Source organism: Mytilus californianus, unplaced genomic scaffold (assembly GCF_021869535.1).
Source record: "Mytilus californianus isolate M0D057914Y unplaced genomic scaffold, xbMytCali1.0.p SCAF_1, whole genome shotgun sequence".
In the NCBI taxonomy this organism is placed as follows: Eukaryota; Metazoa; Mollusca; class Bivalvia; order Mytilida; family Mytilidae; genus Mytilus; species Mytilus californianus.
In genome coordinates this window covers 1,751,496-1,771,369 of record NW_026262581.1, presented here as the reverse complement: position 1 = coordinate 1,771,369, position 19,874 = coordinate 1,751,496, and the positions used below count along the sequence as shown (strand labels likewise).

General features: G+C 34.3%; 2 protein-coding genes across 9 annotated transcripts in view; one reads left to right on the top strand and one right to left on the bottom strand.

The window, feature by feature from the left end:
• The window catches only part of LOC127730555 (uncharacterized), a 90,548-nt gene extending 86,029 nt beyond the window's left edge, over nt 1–4,519 (bottom strand). For all 8 annotated transcript variants that reach the window (XM_052239032.1, XM_052239109.1, XM_052239245.1 and 5 more), the window contains exon 1: nt 4,326–4,519. The gene's annotated coding sequence lies outside the window, so the exon portion shown is untranslated. The remainder of the gene's footprint in view (nt 1–4,325) is intronic.
• Nucleotides 4,520–8,733: 4,214 nt separating this feature from the next.
• LOC127718759 (angiopoietin-related protein 6-like) lies at nt 8,734–19,450 on the top strand. Its single transcript, XM_052225111.1, has 5 exons — nt 8,734–8,842; nt 13,422–13,555; nt 14,334–14,430; nt 15,266–15,430; nt 19,021–19,450. Exons 1-5 carry the CDS (start codon nt 8,734–8,736, stop codon nt 19,272–19,274), a joined length of 759 nt encoding a protein of 252 aa, XP_052081071.1. The 3' UTR covers nt 19,275–19,450.
• The last annotated feature ends 424 nt before the right edge of the window (nt 19,451–19,874 follow it).

Sequence of the window (19,874 nt, the reverse complement as noted above, 5' to 3'; positions counted from 1 at the left end):
TGTGTGTCTGTTAATTCCACATTGGCTAGAGGTATATGATCAGCTAATGGTTGTTATTCTCTGATCAGGTGTTAAAGATCCTTTACAGGTTAATTGATTAGTTTTTCAAAAACAAAAACAAAATAAAAACACAGTTTCAATCACCGAATTCAACTTAAACACACAGATTAAAATGAATAAGTTGAACCAAAATGTTTAGCAAAGGTGGCTTCGATTGGTATACACTATCACACCAGACCCAATCTTGCACTAATTTTGTTGTAAAGCTAAAAAAGCAATGAATATGCTATCGGCTGATCAAATCCTGACACTTACAAAACAAATCATCACATTCATCAGCCTATCAAATCCTGACACTTACAAAACAAATCATCACATTCATCGGCTGATCAAATCCTGACACTTACAAAACAAATCATCACATTCATCGGCCTATCAAATCCTGACACTTACAAAACAAATCATCACATTCATTGGCCTATCAAATCCTGACACTTACAAAACAAATCATCACATTCATTGGCCTATCAAATTCTGACACTTACAAAACAAATCATCACATTCATCAGCCTATCAAATCCTGACACTTACAAAACAAATCATCACATTCATCAGCCTATCAAATCCTGACACTTACAAAACAAATCATCACATTCATCGGCCTATCAAATCCTGACACTTACAAAACAAATCATCACATTCATCGGCTGATCAAATCCTGACACTTACAAAACAAATCATCACATTCATCGGCTGATCAAATCCTGACACTTACAAAACAAATCATCACATTCATTGGCCTATCAAATTCTGACACTTACAAAACAAATCATCACATTCATCGGCCTATCAAATCCTGACACTTACAAAACAAATCATCACATTCATTGGCCTATCAAATCCTGACACTTACAAAACAAATCATCACATTCATCGGCCTATCAAATTCTGACACTTACAAAACAAATCATCACATTCATCAGCCTATCAAATCCTGACACTTACAAAACAAATCATCACATTCATCGGCCTATCAAATCCTGACACTTACAAAACAAATCATCACATTCATTGGCCTATCAAATCCTGACACTTACAAAACAAATCATCACATTCATCGGCCTATCAAATCCTGACACTTACAAAACAAATCATCACATTCATCGGCTGATCAAATTCTGACACTTACAAAACAAATCATCACATTCATCGGCCTATCAAATCCTGACACTTACAAAACAAATCATCACATTCATTGGCCTATCAAATCCTGACACTTACAAAACAAATCATCACATTCATCAGCCTATCAAATTCTGACACTTACAAAACAAATCATCACATTCATCGGCCTATCAAATCCTGACACTTACAAAACAAATCATCACATTCATAACTAGGAGAACCAGACAGTTAAAGTTAACTGGAGTGCAGACGCTGAAAAGTCTCCCCTGATTTACTGCTCATGATTGAATTTAAATTGGAAGTCTTTTAGATAAATGTTTAAACAAGGTATGAAGCTTCCAAGTCTTCAACTTCTAAAGTTTGATGCAAAGACACTGCCACATTAGCATCCCTATGTCTCACAGTTGCTAGCAATGCAATAAAATGACATAGCTGCACTAATGTAATATATCATACATGTATATCAGAATTTTCTCATGATGATTCTAAACAGATGAGTCTCAAGCTCCACCAAGATTCTATTGCTTGAGTCTAGAAGTCATCATTTCATTACAAAAAGAATGAAATTTGTAATCTAATATATATATATCTTTATGTTTTTAACATTAATTATTTAGCAATGATGGTTTTATATTTTGAATTAATCCCTATCCATAACAGTGCCTTTACTTGTATATCTCTATTGAGGGTGCCCTATATAAATATCATAGTCCTTATTCACACTTGAAATTTTAAATTGCCATAAAAGTATCGTCAAGTCCTTCACAAGCTACTATTTGAGTAAAAAATTTGTAAGGGTTCCACGGAACCCAGTGTCTGGCCTTCTTTTGCTGCTAGTCACAGGCTAAACAAAAATGGGGAAAAAATTATTAAAAGTTTTCCTAAAAATACTATCTTTTGATTGTAAGAAGCTTCTGTTTAAGTTTGTTAAAAATCCAGAATGGTTTATGAATCTAATAAATGTTTTAAAAATTTTTACAGACTGTATGTAATGTTAACTGGAAGAAAAACTAAGTCCATTTATAAGTAATATATGGAAAAACAGGAAATATATTTTTACAAAATTTCCTTCTAGATACTAGCTTTTGATCATAAACAAGCTTCTGTCCAAGTTTGGTACAAATCCAGGATAGTTTAAGAAAGTTATTAAAAAATTTATAACTTTAACCACAGAGTGAATGTAATGTTAACTGGCAGAAAAATGAAGTCCATTTATAAGTTATATACGGTTAAATAGGATTTTTTTTTTACCAAATTTTCTTCTGGATACTATCTTATGATCATAAACAAGCTTCTGTCCAAGTTTGGTAGAAATCCTGGATATTTTTAGAAAGTTATTAAAATTTTAAAAAACTTTTAACCACAGAGTGAATGTAGTGTTAACTGGCAGAAAAACTAAGTCCATTTATAAGTAAAATACGGAAAAACAGGATTTTTTTTTTTTACAAAATTTACTTCTGGATACTACCTTATGATCATAAACAAGCTTCTGTCCAAGTTTGGTAGAAATCCAGGATATTTTAAGAAAGTTATTAAAATTTTAAAAAACTTTTAACCACAGAGTGAATGTAGTGTAGTTTGGTACAAATCCAGGATAGTTTAAGAAAGTTATTAAAAAATTTATAACTTTAACCACAGAGTGAATGTAATGTTAACTGGCAGAAAAATGAAGTCCATTTATAAGTAATATACGGAAAAATAGGATTTTTTTTTACCAAATTTTCTTCTGGATACTATCTTATGATCATAAACAAGCTTCTGTCCAAGTTTGGTAGAAATCCAGGATATTTTAAGAAAGTTATTAAAATTTTAAAAAACTTTTAACCACAGAGTGAATGTAGTGTTAACTGGCAGAAAAACTAAGTCCATTTATAAGTAAATACGGAAAAACAGGAATTTTTTTTTTACTTCTGGATACTATCTTATGATCATAAACAAGCTTCTGTCCAAGTTTGGTACAAATCCAAGATAGTTTAAGAAAGTATTAAAAAATTTCAAAAACTTTACCACAGAGTGAATATTTGTGGACGCTGCCAACGATAACGAATGTAGGATTGCTATGTCTCGCTTTTGCTACAGGCTCAATAAAAATTACCATGCCCTTTTAAAAGCTGCAGGAAACACTACACCTCAAAGAAGTGTCATGGTCAACATAATATTGTTTAGGTTTGCCTATTGCAATAAATAAGATGTTACGGAGCTTGGAATTACTTTGTACATTTAAATAACCTCAACATTCTTTAAACTTGAGCTTTATTGACAATTCAAGGGCAGGCAACAGCCCGATTACTCAACTTGCCAAGAAAATATCACTTGTCACCTAGGGAAGTTCCGAAGTTACTGGTTCATGAAATGGAGCGTCCAGACAGAAAACCATGCGTCCAGGATATGCATACACACCTTTATCAGAACCATGAAAGTATTTATAATAGCTGTTGTTTGTCAGTATTTTAAAAAGGTTAACACCACCACAAGTGACAGAAACTGATCCTCATTGTATAAATTGGTCTTCAACCAGTAGAGTACATGTAAACCACATAAAGTGTCACTGCTAGTAAGATAAAGGGGGCAGACAGAATTAAGGGAGACAGGGAGAGAGAGGGTGGGAAAAAGGAGAGAAGGCGCAGGAGAAAGGAGAAAAGGGATAGAAAAGGGAGACAAAAATTTATGTAAAAAATAATAAAAGTGAGCCGGAAACAATTATTTTATTCAATTAGTTAATAAAAAGCTTCAAGAAAGTGCTAATAAATGTCATAGTAATGAAAACGACCTCATTAATACTTCGAGCGTGGTTACTTATTCATTAAGGGCCATTACAGATTTATTCGGTAAAAAAACCAAGACATTTGATCGATTTCTATTAAAATGAGCTTCCTATATGTTTGAGGACAGGAGACAAGAGAAAGAGGGTGGGAAAAGGGTACCCCTCTGTCCTCCCCCTCAAGATGAATACCTGGTTATACAAACAGATGACAATTTTGGGAAGATTTATTTCTTGCCAAATCAATAAATATTAGTTTTTTTTTTAATTTTTAATCTCCAAAATAAGACCTTATTTTGTAGCAAATTACATGTATAAATATTAAAAATTTGTGCAGCAGATTTAATACACCTTAAACTGTTAGTGTCAAAACAATTACATTTATTTCCAGCTGAACACCGTAATCTTCATTTATATTTATAGTTTCACATTTGGTTATTTCATTTGACAGGGCCCCTAACACAATGTTTCGGCTTTTAAATAGCTGAACAAATCTTGTTTGATGAAATCTGTATTAAAAATATTTGTTTTACAGCCCGGTCATAGCCCGGTGCTCGCAATCGTCCATTATTGTTTACATGTAGCAACCAAATGACCTCTGGCGGGAATCAACAAAAAGGGAGATAAAAATTATTCCCGCCATTTAATCGTGCTTTCAGATATAAAAAAATAGGGAAAAATGATGTTTAGCTTTTTGAAAAATACTGACAATCAGTGAGTGATAAAGAGACATATTTTGAAAATCTTATGCTTTCACATAGATTCGAACTTGTCTATGATGAATGCCGTTAACTTTCCGGACTTTTTCAGCGGCGGTAAAAGGGGGGTTATGATTAGATAAACTGGCATTTTTTATTTTTGATGGCACGCTATTTATTTTAAATAGTTTTTAGATGTTCAGCAAGTGACAATCAATCGGTATATCCGAAACATTCTTTTTCTCGAGAAATTCAGAAAATCAAACAATTTAAATTTGTCAGCTCCCTACCGTAAAAATGCAAATGACGGTCGGTGCATGGCCTGTATTTTTTAACAAACTTGGCGATGTCCCCGACTGCGTCACGGAGGAAGATCTGGGACTAATTCATTAATATGTTGGTCCCAGGGTATTGATCCCATGGCATTGATTCAGGATTAGCAGGTCAATGATCAAGGTCAAAGCAGCTATATTAAGATAAAATATGTGCATGTGTTTGTTTCAAAATGTTATCTTTCGAACCATGTGCCGAAATCATAGTAATTTCAAACGGCTTCATATAATGCCCCGTGAGCCTGGGTAAATCCCTATTGATTTTAGTGTCAATTGTTTAAAAGTCAATGTCATAGCAGCTATTCATAGACGGAAATTTTGGTTTCTGGCCGGCTGAAAAATCAAATCAAATCATTTTATTGGTGTAAAATACAAATATTGGGTTGTTACCAAGACAAACATGACAATATTTACAAACATATAATATTTAAATTAAAGCAACATTCCTACTAACAATGAACATTGCCCTTTCCTGGATCTTGATATCTATATCTTTAACGGGAAGCTTAATACCAAAATTTACGATAAATGAGATGATTTTTCATTTCGTATTGTTACTTGATTATCCATTTTTAGATGGTGACGTTCCCTTGTCACCATCATATGGTGTTTATATATCTCAACTTGCTCGATTCGCTCGTGTATGTAACAACGTATTTGATTTTAACGAAAGAAATCTCTGTATTCATGACTGAAAAATTATTACACCAGGGTTTTCGATATCACAAACTAGTCAAAGCATTTACTAAATTTTATCATCGGTACAAGGACATCATTCGTAAATATAAATCAACATGCAGACATCTTAAATACGCTCAGGTATTTCACATCCAATCGTTTATGGTAATATTCTTTACAAAGCACAAAATGTCGGCATTCACCTCAAAAGCTACCCAAACCTTTAAACAGACTTATTCAGAAGGGATATAGTTACGATAATGTTGTCAGGTCATTGAAGATGGTATATTTTGGTATTAATATTGATTCACTAATAGGGTCTTTGCATTAGAAATAAACACATTTGTTCTAAAACCAGTTGTTGGCATGATACGGGTTATGTTCTTCTCATATATTGTATGATGGTATGATACAAAAACCCGCCTAACGGGAGAGATTGTGCTTGATTTTCATATGATAAAGACATAATCTTTCAATCAGTTTAATTGAAGTCTAGAGCAGGCATGTCAGTAACTGCTAGTAGTCCTTTGTTAATTTATGTATCATTGTCATTTTGCTTAGTTTCTTTTGTTACCTATTCTGACATCGGACTCGGACTTCTTTTAAACTGAGTTTTACGGTGCGTATTGCTGTCACGATGTTTGTTTATTCTACATTGGCTAGAGGTATAAGGGAGGGTTGAGATCTCACAACACATGTTTAACTCCGCCGCATTTTTGCGCCTATCCCAAGTCAGTAGCCTCTGGCTTTTGTTAGTCTTGTATGTTTTTTTAATTTTAGTTCATTTATATGTTTTGGAGTTTAGTATGACGTCCATTTTCACTGAACTAGTATACACATTTTTATTTAGGGTCCAGCTGAAGCCCGCCTCCGGGTGCGCGATTTTCTCGCTGTTTTGAAGACCCATTGGTGGACTTCGGCTGTTTTTCTGCTCTTTGGTCGGGTTGTTGTCTCTTTAACATATTCCCCATTTCCATTCTCAATGTTATATAAGTATCTCGTATACATGTTAAGATATTTTGGAGGAGGTGATACTTTTGCAAATTTGAAAGTAAAAGTACAATATTCTTAATGCTATTGTTATAAATATAACATAACTAATATATATGAAAAATAGAAAATAATCACAAATTTGTATTACATAATTAGTTTTTCTTGTCAGCTTAGTACATATAAATCATTAACCCCCTTAATAATTTTAGTTATGTCATACTCATTAAATGTAAACATGAATGTAAAGTTTTCCTCATCAGACATTTTGTTGAAAGGTGGAACTATACTCTCTACTTCATGAAAACGTTTTTGCCTACGTTTTTCTAAAATTTGACATTTTAAAGCAAAATGATATTCATCTTCAACCCCATTTTTACAGAGGGGACATAATCTGTTTTTCCAGAGGTAATTTACGGTGTATACCCTGTTCAATATTAAGATTACTATGAATCGGTTTTTGGATGTTATCTTTAGAACTGTATTTCCATCAATTATCAAGCTTGACTCGATATTGCCCCATGGAGTGAGGAACTTGACCCTATTCATTTTGGGGCCAATATACTGGAAATTTAAAGTCAAGGTCGCAGCAGCTACTTATGGACTGAACATTAATGATTTGGTAAAAAATTTGTTTCCGCATGTTATCTTTTGAACCATATGTTCGATCAACTTTTACCAAATTGTAGTTGGTAATGCACAATGAGATGAAAAATACCACTTTTGATTTTGAGGTCATTTGGTCAAAGATCAATGTTACATATTCAAATAGTGATAAAGTTTTTTCTGCAATATTTTTTGTGAATTTTAAGAAAATGGAAAAGCATAGAAAGTTGTTTGAGAAGTGAAAGTGGACGTCATGATGATTTCAAATTATAAGCATACTATCATATTTTATTGTATGCAGCATCTCGGATTCCCCAGCAATAACAGTCATTTATTTATTAGATGGAAAACTATTATTTATGGTTGATATAGTAGATAGTAAATGAATGCGCAATGAGGGAATAATACATGTTTACCTGTCTTCAGAAATCTTTATTAACAGCAGTGTGAATTATTTGAAAAATATTGCTTAACTGTAAATATTTCCAAGTCATACTGGAGTTGTTGAGCAACATGCATATCCTACTGCCTTTTAGAAACGGTATTTAATGATAACATGGATAAGTATTTGTTGTACCAATAAATGTTTTCTTTACATTTCGTCAAAGATCTAAACTTCTTTAACTTTATGATAATATAGGTATGACGCATATTCAAACCAATCAAAATGTATGCGATAAACTTAAAAAATAGTGAATTTATCGGGGATGAATAAATTCATAGGACGGAGTCGAATTTACACCTCGCCAAGAGCACAACATCCGAGTTAACAGGCTATAGTAATGAGTTAGATGAACTACTTGTACCGCCGAGGCCATAGGTTTCAGTAGTAGAGAGTTAGTCACAAATTGGTCATTTACAAATACAGGGTCAACAAAATTATCTCGGATTTTATAGTACCTATATAGCATAAGTGAAATTATATTGATACAATTCCTGTGATGGTGACAACAGTGTCATCCATTCTCGGCGCCTCGTTAATTCTTTGTTTAACTTAGCACAATTCATTTCAAATACGATTCCTATAGTTTTTCAAACTAAACAAACAGATGAGATATTTCTAACATATGCCATCTTTGTTCATCTTTAATATTGTATAAAATAAATGTATCGGCGGAGTTCAAAACAATATGTATGCGGCTATGTGTTTTGTCAAAAACATAGTATCGTCTTATCTATGTAGCGTAGAATTTGAATCGTCAAGGAAGAAAAGTGTTCACTGCAAAGCAATGATGATAATTACACTGTATCTTTTCAAGATTTCAGAAGAACATGAAGTCTATAGAGACAATTTGAATCCCTTATAGATCTTGATAAAATATTTCTTTGTTTGGCCTAAAACACAAAGAAAATAAATAGATTAAGTCTATAGTGTAAACATTACTTAATTTGTAAGTCAGCTTGCTATGAAATAGAAATGGACGTAAAATGGCATTTCTTTTGGGTCCTGGCGATTGGAATCTGTCATGGCCAAGGAGACAATATGGCTGCCTTAACAGCATTGGTAAAAGAAATGAAAGAAGAGATAGCTGCCATGAAATCTGCTATGGTTTCAGGATTTACTAGTGTCTGCCCACTGATTGCGGCACAAAGTAAGTATAGAGACCTAGGTTTTTTTCATTTCTGTGATGAAAAATTTCTGCATGCGCGGAAACAGGGATAATAATACAGCGTTTTGTATAAACTGGTCTTTTATAAAGTTTTATATTAAAAGTAAAAAAAAGTCGTTAAATCCATATGCTGTAAAGAGACGGTTCATTGTGTAAGGTTTTCGACCGACAAATGAAAGCTTACCATGACCTAATTATCATGGATTAGTGACTAAATTTAAATGTTAATTGAATGCTAAGTAAAATCACGCTTAGATCAGTATCCAGTTATCCTGAAGAATATTAAACTCTATACTAACATTTTATACGGAATAGTTATCATGGGAAGATTTCTGCCTGGTAGGAAACTTGACTACAATTTTTGTTTAACGACGAACGCTCGATTGTTGCGCCTAGGGACACTTTTGGGTTACTATAAGAACAAAATACACTATTTTTAACTAGGTGAAAGCGAACGACATAAGTGCTTTGTGCTAACCTATTTACTCTGGGTATAGATTGGGGCGGCATCTGCATTACGATTTTTGTTTGCAATCATACTTTTTGTCTCAACAGTACTTGAAAATTTTTATCACGTGACCACTTAAATAAATAAACGTAAATAACAACAAAAACAAATCTTTTATGTGCATATCACAGCGATCATGGTGAGCGAATTAAAAACAATCACTATTATATATATTGACTGTATCATGATAAAATAGCTTATACTTTTAAAAAGTATAACATGATATAACAAGAGGCTCTCAGGAGCCTAAATCGCTCACCTGTAATTTTTTGCTTAAATCTTTCATCAATGATTATTTTTGCCTTTCAAAATATATTAATGAATAGCTTAAAAATGCCATTTAAATGTTCTTTGTATCTGTCATATTTTCTTCAAAAGCAAAAAAAATGCATTTTACCCCTATGTTCCATTTTAGCCATAGAGGCTATGTTTCTTGACGTACAAGGAAATAAAATACAAAATTTATACTAGATACTCTGAAACTCATTCAGCCCAAGTTTGGCTGAAATTAATTCAGCAGTTTCAAAGGAGAATTTTTTTTTGAAGTATGCAAACTAGATGAACAAATTGTGAAAAATTGTCTTTAAAGGGCAATAACTCCTTAAGGGGTCAAGTGACAATTGTGGTCATATAAAAACTTGTTTGTAGATCTTACTTTGCTGAACATTTTTGCTGTTTACAGTTTATCTTTATCTATAATAATTATTCAAGATAATAATCGAAAACTGCAAAATTTCCTTAAAATCATCAATTCAGGGGCAATAACCTAAAAATCAGATACCCGATTTGGCCTATAATTTCAGGGCAGGTAGACCTTGACCTAATGAATACTGTAACTTCTTGTCTGATTCACTCTAAATGCTGTAGTTTTTGAGATATAAGCCAAAAACCGCATTTTACCCCTATGTTCTATTTTTAGACATGGCGGCCATGATTTTTGACAAAACAGAAAATAAAACACAAACTTTATTCTAGATACCTTAAGGATCATTCAGCTCAAGTTTGGTGTAATTTGGTTCAGTAGTTTCAGAGGAGAAGATTTTTTTAAAGTTAGCAAATATGATAAACAAATTGTGTAAAATTGTACTTAAAGGGCAATAACTCCTTAAGAGATCAATTGACAATTTTGGTCATTAAACTTATTTGTAGATCATACTTTGCTGAACATTTTTGCTGTTTATCTATATCTATAATAATATTCAAGATAATAACCAAAAACTGCAAAATTTCCTTTAAATTACCAATTTAGTGGCAGCAACCCAACAATGGGTTGTTAGATTCATCTGAAAATGTGATGCTGATAGAACTTGAAGTTGAAAGATGCTTGACTCATCAGATAGACACGAAGCACAAAGACAAATAAGATAAAAGACACAACAAACCGATCTAGGACTATTCGCAGTTACAAGACGTCAGTTCAAAGTCTAATTCCACTTAGGAAAAAACAGTGTTCCTCTAGACTAAAATGTCAATCAGTACGCCTCCGGCGAATTTAGTGTTATGACATCATAAACATTCTACGAATAGAACATTCTGCAAATCATAATAAACACAGATATAAATGGTTTGCTGGCACAATTGCAAATTCTCTTACCTCAGTCAGAAAAAAAAAACGCTTCTCCGTGTTATACTTTCGATTTTTGTTTGAGCGACTTAACATTCATTCAACATTATTTTTGGATAGTGGATACTATATAGAAATACGGATATGTGGTATGATTGTCAATGAGACAATTATCCATCAAAGTTCAAATGAAGTGGATGTAAGCAACTATAGGCAACCGTACGGCCTTCAACAATGAGAAAACCCCATCCCATATAGTCGGCTATAAAAGGCCCCGACATGAAAAATATGAAACAAAACAATTGAGAAAATGAACGGCCTAATTCATAACATAACAATTTACGAAAAACAAAAATGACAGACATGAACAAACGACAACAACTGAACTGCAGGCTCCTGACTTGGGACGGGCACATAAAGAATATGGCGGGGTTTAACATGTTTGTGAGCACTCAACCCTTCCCTAACCTGGGACAGTGGTGTAACAGCACAATATAAGAACAATCTTAACTCATCAGATCGATACAAAGCAGTAAAACATCAAACAAAAACATTAATCGGACGTGGCAGGGTATTTATCCATCCTCATACATAACAACAAAAAAGGCACTAAGTACAGAGCTGAGAGTCCTCGCAGTTACTGACAGCTAGTTCAAAGCCAATAACAACTAACAAACACAAAATTATGTATCTAAGACTATAATATCAATCAGTACACATCCAACATTCAATGGATTTAGTGTAAACACGTCATTAACAGTCAGAGAAAAATATGACCTTGTGCAATGCCAAAATATAGGTATCGACAGAGTGTAGTACCGTGAAAGTACATATGTGTATAACAATAATGGTTTTAATTCACTGATACCATGACTAATATTTATACCAATAAAAACAATATTCAAAGATTTAATTACATTGTTGAATTGGTAATCTTTTAGAATAAGTTTATTTAAAGGATCTTGGAAAATTCAAATATCGGACCAAGCTGACCTGCATCTACGTAATTAGCATAGTCTGGGCAAGTAAAAAAAGGGGGTTAGTTGGAATTTGCTTCATCTTGAATAGCAATAATGAAAGATGATTTTAATATTGTGCCATATCAACCTAATTTGTTTTATTCATGGGTGAGTTGATGTCAAGGGTTGACATATATATTCAGTATAAAAGTGATAAGTTTTGTGATAATTGACATGGATATTTAAATTATTATTTCATTTTTAAGCTCCATGCCAATTTTTAAACAAGTTACAAACCACAGAGGTATAATTCATTAACAATGACCAAAATTTGATGCAAGAGTTACTATTGATTTATGTGGTAATAGTAGGTTTTGTTTAGAATCAATCAAGAAAATAAAGAGCATAAGAAATTGAAAATAAGAGGACAGAGACAGACTGTGATTTTAAAAACGAAAAAAAAAACTATGAACCAAGGTTAAGACGATAAAACTGATACCATGAGCAGCAATACGAATGAAACTTGTAGAGAAAAAACTGCTTATCTTTCTGAAGCACCCAGAGATCAACCAGACTTTTCTTTGGGTTCGTGTTGATCAATCTTTAACTTTCCGGTTAGTGTTTTCTGTCTTCTTGTTTGTCTTGTTTTGTCCGGTCGTTTGTCTTGTTCTGTCCTGTTGTTTGTCTAGTTCTGTCATGTTGTTTGTCTAGTTCTGTCATGTTCTTCTATTTCTTTTTGTGATGATGTTGTCTGTCTTTTCTTTTGGTGATGATTTTGTCTGTCTTTTTGCGACATATGTTTTTGTTGCCCGTTTGTAGTTTCCATAGTTTATCACACCCAGTAAGTCCTATCCCATAGCAGCTTTCTTTAAAGGGTAACCAGTTAGTTAAATATATTGAGGTCCATTTATGAAAATAATTTGACTTGAAATGGTCTATTATAGTTGGGCAAATTTACCCCGGTGTACGTGTTTAACTGACAAGGCCAAAACAAGATAGTTTTTAAACCATACCGTTACTAAAATATTAAAGAGTTTATATACTAAACTGAAAAGCTATTCAACAACTACTTATTTCAACAGAATCAAAATGAAGTTCAGAACTAAATATTGCTACTGAAGATAATATTTCAAGTAATACATGTTTTTTATTGTTGTAAAATTGAAGGACAGCTTTAACACAAAATATCTGTTTTATCTAAAGCGCAACAATAAGAATTACTTCCAATGAAATATTTGTTGTGAATAAGGGTACCAGTCTTATACAATTTATAGATAATTGTTAAAACACAATTACAGTTTTGAACCATCTTTGGGAATACGATTTAGTCACAAGTTCGGAAATACGTCAAAACGTTGTTACAAAAAATAAGTAAACATATGAATTCAATAACTGTGAATTTTTAATAAAGATCAAAGGACTTTTAGAATATGATCTTGCGTGAAATAAAATCAGGGGAAATTTGCGCTATATACGTATTTGTTTTTACAAACAGTTTGATTGAAATATTATTTTTTTTTATCCACATAGCAAAACCAAAAGACTGCAGAGATCATGAGTTACTTGGGAGGAATGTATCTGGTGTCTATAATATATACCTACCCGAGTCAAAAGAGAAGACACATGTTTTCTGTGATATGGAGACAGAGGGTGGCGGATGGACGGTAAGTACTATTCCAGATCCTGCTCGAGAGGACAATATCCACTATAAATATGCTGATGGTATATATCTATGTTTTATGGGCTGTTAAGTGAAAATTCACTATTAACTTGTACTATTATGTTTGAAAAGATAAAATTGGTATAAAATACATTTCATACAAACTGTTAGATTTGTATTCAATAATCATACCTTAAATAGATATTGTCCAAAAACACAAAAACTTTACCAGCCTGAGGAAGGACGGACAAGGGTTATAATCAATAAAAACTGTGGCCAGGTTAACACTAAAAAACTATGTAATCTTTACCCTCGAGAAATATTTAGCAGGGTAACAGATGTTCATATGATATCCTTCTGATGTAATATCCCTTTGCTGGGTCTTGCAGTTATTTTGGTTTATTGCTTTCATAACTTAACATTATAATTTCAAGTATCTAGTGCCGAGTACATCTGATGAAAAATAAATCGAAATGTGAATATGGTACGTGCATCAGATTAATGCATAAACATAAACAGCTGTATCTGAAAGTGAGGTCTTCCCACAAATATTTTATACGATATTCTCGGTAACGCTAAGACGTGAAGCGATCCTCACTTCGAACGCCCCATATTCGATTGATGAACTTAGTCAAAATGATTTGTTAACTTTGACCTAACAAAAAAGATGAAATAGTCAATCCATACCAAACAAAAAAAAAAATATTAGGGGCAAAACGAGGGTCTAAACGAATAATTTTGTATATTCTAATAATATTTATCGTATGATTATACTACAATAGGTTATACAGAAACGAAGAGATGGTAAACAAAACTTCTATACGAACTATCATGATTACGAAGTAGGGTTTGGGAATGTATCATCGGAACACTGGCTGGGTAAGTTATATTTTATCGAGGAGGACATTCTTTTAAGTAAAACAAAAACAATCAACAAACTGCAGTATACATTTTGGAACCATACGATGCACGGCATACAGATGTGTCGTCAAAATGGGTCAGGTGTTTGGTGTAAAAAAGGAGGTCCTAAATGATTTATGGAGGTCCTGAAATATTTAAGGACATCCTTAAATACAACAATTTTGACTAAATCTGCACTTATAATATCTGTATCCCAGACTTGATCTATTACGTGTAGCAAGCCATATTTTAAAAAAAAAATCCTTATTAATTGTTCTACCTTTTGGGTGTGTTAGTCAGCAGATAATTGTAACTCGAAATTTATCAATTTTTACCTTTTTAAAATTTTTCGATTGAAGTTACAACTACTAGTATCTGTTAAGATCCTGTCACAATGATCAAAGATCCATATTAATTCGCGTGCTTGTATAGGAGTATAACGAAACCAGAGAACTATATCTTAATTAGATTGTATCAGAAAGACAGTATACAACTTTACATAATTTTGGTTTTAGTTAAGAATGTCATTCTATTTTTTGAATTAATACTCATAATTTCAAAAATTCTGTCAAACTAGCGGTTTTGTTTTATCTCCTGGGACTTAGAAATCAATAATCTGTATAGAATTAACCATAATATTGTAAGACTGCAAAGAACACACATGGATCTTTGATACTATGAAGTTAAGTAAAGATTGAAAGACTTCACGAGAATGGCCCTATTTTAAAATAAATTCAGGGGAAATTTGCCCCCTTAAAAAAAACTAATACATATGTATTTCACATTGCTTACTTGGTTAATTAACTTGTTTCAGGGAACAAGAACATCTATGCAATCACAAGTAACGGCGAATATGAATTACTGGTTGTGCTGACCGATTTTCAAAATACTACCAAAAAGGCCAAATACAGTTCTTTTAGTTTGAAAGGTCCAACAACCAGCTATCAGCTGGAAGTTTCTGGGTATTCTGGTGATGCAGGTAAGATTCCGCTGGACTAAGTGTAAGGGTATTCTGGTGATTGGGGTAAGATTTCGCTAGACTGAGTATCTGAGTATTCTGATGATTGGGGTAGGATTCCGATGGTCTATGTGTCTCTGTATTCTGGTGATTGGGGTAAGATTCCGCTGGTCTAAGTATCTGGGTATTCTGATGATTGCGGTAAGATTCAGCATGTCCAAGTCTCTGGGTATTTTGCAGACTGGGGTTAGATTCAGCAGTTCTAATTGTCTGGGTAATCCGGTGATTAGGGTAAGATTCCGCTAGACTGAGTGTCTGGGTATTCTGCAGATTGGGGTTAGATTCCGCTGGACGGAGTGTCTGGGTATTCTAGTGATTGGGGTAAGATTTCGCTGGTCTAAGTATCTGGGTATTCTGATGATTGCGGTAAGATTCAGCATGTCTAAGTGTCTGGGTATTTTGCAGACTGGGATAAGATTCAGCAGTTCTAAGTGTCTGGGTAATCCGGTGATTGGGGTAAGATTCCGCTGGACTGAGTGTCTGGTATTCTGAAGATTGGGGTAAGATTTCGCTGGTCTAAGTATCTGGGTATTCTGGTGATTGGGGTAAGATTCAGCAGTTCTAAGTGTCTGGGTATACCGGTGATTGGGGTAAGATTCAGCAGTTCGATGTGTCTGGGTATACCGGTGATTGGGGTAAGATTCCGCTGGACAGAGTGTCTGGGTATTCTGCAGATTGGGGTAAGATTCCGCTGGACGGAGTGTCTAGGTATTCTGGTGATTGGGGTAAGATTCTGTTGGTCTAAGTGTCTGTGTATTCTGATGATTTGGGTAAGATTCCGCTGGACTGAATGTCTGAATATTCTGCAGATTGGGGTAAGATTCCGCTGGACGGAGTGTCTGAGTATTCTGGTGATTGGGGTAAGATTCCGCTAGTCTAAGTGAGGGGTACTCTGGTGAATGGGGTAAGATTCTGCTGATCTAAGAGTCTGTGTATCCTGATGATTGGAGTAAGATTCCGCCGGACTGAGTGTCTGGGTATTCTGCAGATTGGGGTAAGATTTCGCTGGACGGAGTGTCTGGGTATTCTGGTGATTGGGGTAAGATTCAGCAGTTCTAAATGTCTGGGTATACCGGTGATTGGGGTAAGATTCCGCTGGACTGAGTGTCTGGGTATTCTGAGGATAAGGGTAAAATTCCGCTGGACGGAGTGTCTGGGTATTCTGGTGATTGGGGTAAGAATCTGCTGGTCTTAATGTCGGGGTACTCTGGTGATTGGGGTAAGATTCTGCTGATATAAGCGTCTGTGTATCCTGATGACTGGGGCACGAATCAGCTGGACTGAGTGTCTAGGTATTCTGATGATTTGGATGCGATTTCACTGGACTGAGCTTCTGGGTATTCTAGTGAGGGAGTAAGATTCAACAGTTCTAAGATTCAGTTGGTTTAAGCATCTGGGTATTCTTGTCATGTAGGTAAGATTCAGTTAGAATGAGTTACTGGGTATTATGGTAATGCAAGTAAAATTAGCAGAAATGTCTTGGCATTCGGGTTATGCAGGTTAGATTAATCAGTAAATGCTTGGTCATTTTGGTGATGCAAGTGTGGTTCAGCAGAATGTTCTGCTCATTCTGGTGATACAGAATTTATTCAACAGAAATATCTGGTCATTCTGGTAATGCAGGTGAGATAAAGAAGAAACTTCTGGTCATTCTGATGATGCATGTAAGATTCATCAGAAATGTCAGGTCATTCTGGTGAAGCAGGTAAGATTCAGCATAAATGTCTGGTCATTCTGGTCATGCAGGTAAGATTCATCAGAAATGTCTGGTCATTCTGGTGATGCAGGTGAGATTTAGAAGAAATATCTGGTCATTCTGGTGATGCAAGTAAGATTCAACAGGAATTGTCTGGTCATTCTGGTGATGCAGGTAAGATTAAAAAGAAATGTCTAGTCATTCTAGAGAATAAGGTAAGATTCAGCAGGCATTGTCTGATCATTCTGGTGATGCAGTTGAGATTCTAGAGAAGTGTCTATTTTTCTGGTGATGCAGTTAAGATTCACCAGACATGTCTGGTCATTCTGGTAATGAAGGAGAGATGTAGCAAAAATGTCTTGTCATTCTGGCGATACAAGTATGATAAAGAAGAAATTGTCTTGTCATTCTTGTGATGCAGGTAAGATTTAAGAGAAATTTCTGGTCATTCTGGTGAATCAGGTAAGATTTAGCAGAAATGTCTGGTCACTCTGGTGACGCAGGTAAGATTAAGGAGAAATGTCTCGTTATTCAGGTGATGCAGGTAAGATGCAGCATAAATGTCCTGTCATTCTGGTGATGCAGGCAGATTCATCAGGAAATGTCTGGCCATTCTGGTGATGTAGGTGAGATTCATCAGACACGTCTGTCGATTTTGATGATTCAGGTAAGATTCAGGAGAAAGAAAGTCATTCAGTTGAGGCAGGTGTGATTAAGAATAAATGTTTGGTCATTCATGTGATGCAAGTAAGATTCAGAAGAAATGTCTGGTCATTCTGCTGACACAGGCAATATTCAGTAGGAATTGGCTGATCATTCTGGTGATTCAGGTAAGATTCAAGAGAATTGTCTGATCAGTCTGGTGATGAAGGTAAGATTCAAGTGAAATGTTTGGCCATTCTGGTGATGTCGGTAAGATTAAAAAAAATTGTCTGGTCATTCTGGTGAGTCAGGTAAGATTCAGCAGGAATTGTCTGATCATTCTGGTGATGCAGGCAAGATTCAAGAGAAATGTCTGGTCATTCTGGTGATGCAGGTAAGATTCAGCAGGAATTGTCTGGTCATTCTGGTGATGCATGTAAGCATAAAAAGAAATGTCTGGTCATTCTGGTGATGCAGATAAGATTCATAAGAAATGTCTGGTCATTCTGGTGATGCAGATAAGATTCATAAGAAATGTCTGGTCATTCTGGTGATGCAGGTAAGATTAAAAAAAATAACTGGTCAGTCTGGTGATGCAGGTAGCATTCAGCAGGAATTGTCTGATCATTCTGGTGATGCAAGTAAGATTCATAAGAAATGTCTGGTTATTCTGGTGATGCAGGTAAGATTCAGCAGAAAATGTCTGGTCATTCTGGTGAATCAGGTAAGATTCAGCAGAAATGTCTGGTCATTCAGGTAATGCAGGTAAGATTCAGCAGAAATGTCTGGTCATTCAGGTAATGTAGGTAAGTTTAGGCAGAAATGTCTGGTCATTCTGATGATGCAGTTAAGATTTCTATTAAGAGTATCAATGTAGGCAATACTTGTTAATGATTTCATACTGTACAGAATGTATTGGTCACTGTTAGGAAAAGCATTTTTCGATTTCATAATGGAATGAGTTCCAGCAGTGCCTGTCACTTTTAGATTCCAAAGTGAACAAACTGTTTAATTAATAAATTGAACTATATACATTTGTATATATGTAAATGTTGAAAAGCTTTGAGCGATTACACTAAAAGATGGCATGGCCACACGTATATAACTATAGGGATGATATCTGATGGTGAAAAAAATCTCTCACCCTGCATATTTATGTTTATAGAAAGAAGCTGGGATGCCCGGATTATTTAATTGTGAAATTATTTTGTAGGTGATTCCCTTGCATTTGACCATAATGGACATGCCTTTTCTACTGCTGATCACGACAAAGATGGATCCAAGGATATAAATTGTGCTCAGAAACACCACGGTGGCTACTGGTACAGTGGCTGTTTCAAATCAAATATTAATGGATTGTGGGGCAAACCTGGTGAACAGGGAATAATTTGGGGAAGCTTTCATAACTGGCAAATGTATGTTTTAAAGGAAACCACCATGATGATTAGACCTACAGCTTTAAATTGATTCATCCTACTTTCCAACAGAATTCTATAAACCTTAATGGTAATACTACTAACCAACAGAATTCTATAAACCTTAATGGTAATACTACTAACCAACAGAATTCTATAAACCTTAATGGTAATACTACTAACCAACAGACAACGTCAATACCTGTATTAATCTATCAGTTCTCTTACTAATGAATATAATCAATCTCTTCAAATCAAATAAAATAAAAAAACAATAATTTTATTATTTCTATACTGGTGTACATAAAAATGTGTTGTTATATTCCAATAATACAAGATTTAAAAATTTTAAATTCATGTTTACGTTGTACTAACATTGTAAATTGTAATACAAAGTTCACAAAATTTAATGATTGATGGCTGCTTAAAGTCTGGCAGAAAAAAAATATGCATATTCAAGCAGATACAATATGAATATGAAACCATGAAACTAAACCAAAATTTTGAGTATGATTTTTAAGGTACTAGCTCACAAGGTAAAAGTCAACAGGAAGACATGTCACCTTTTTTTTTAACCAGAGGCCCAAAGGAGCCTGCATCGCATTGCTGGTGATTTTTAATAAAACTTATACAATGCAACGAAGAGTACTTG

What these genes read in the sequence shown, in the direction of transcription:
- LOC127718759 (XM_052225111.1), top strand. Translation starts at nt 8,734, where the DNA reads ATGGCTGCCTTAACAGCATTGGTAAAAGAAATGAAAGAAGAGATAGCT. An exon ending in CCCACTGATTGCGGCACAAA is followed by an intron (nt 8,843 to 13,421) that starts GTAAGTATAGAG and finishes TTATCCACATAG; the next exon opens with CAAAACCAAAAGACTGCAGA. An exon ending in ATCATCGGAACACTGGCTGG is followed by an intron (nt 14,431 to 15,265) that starts GTAAGTTATATT and finishes AACTTGTTTCAG; the next exon opens with GGAACAAGAACATCTATGCA.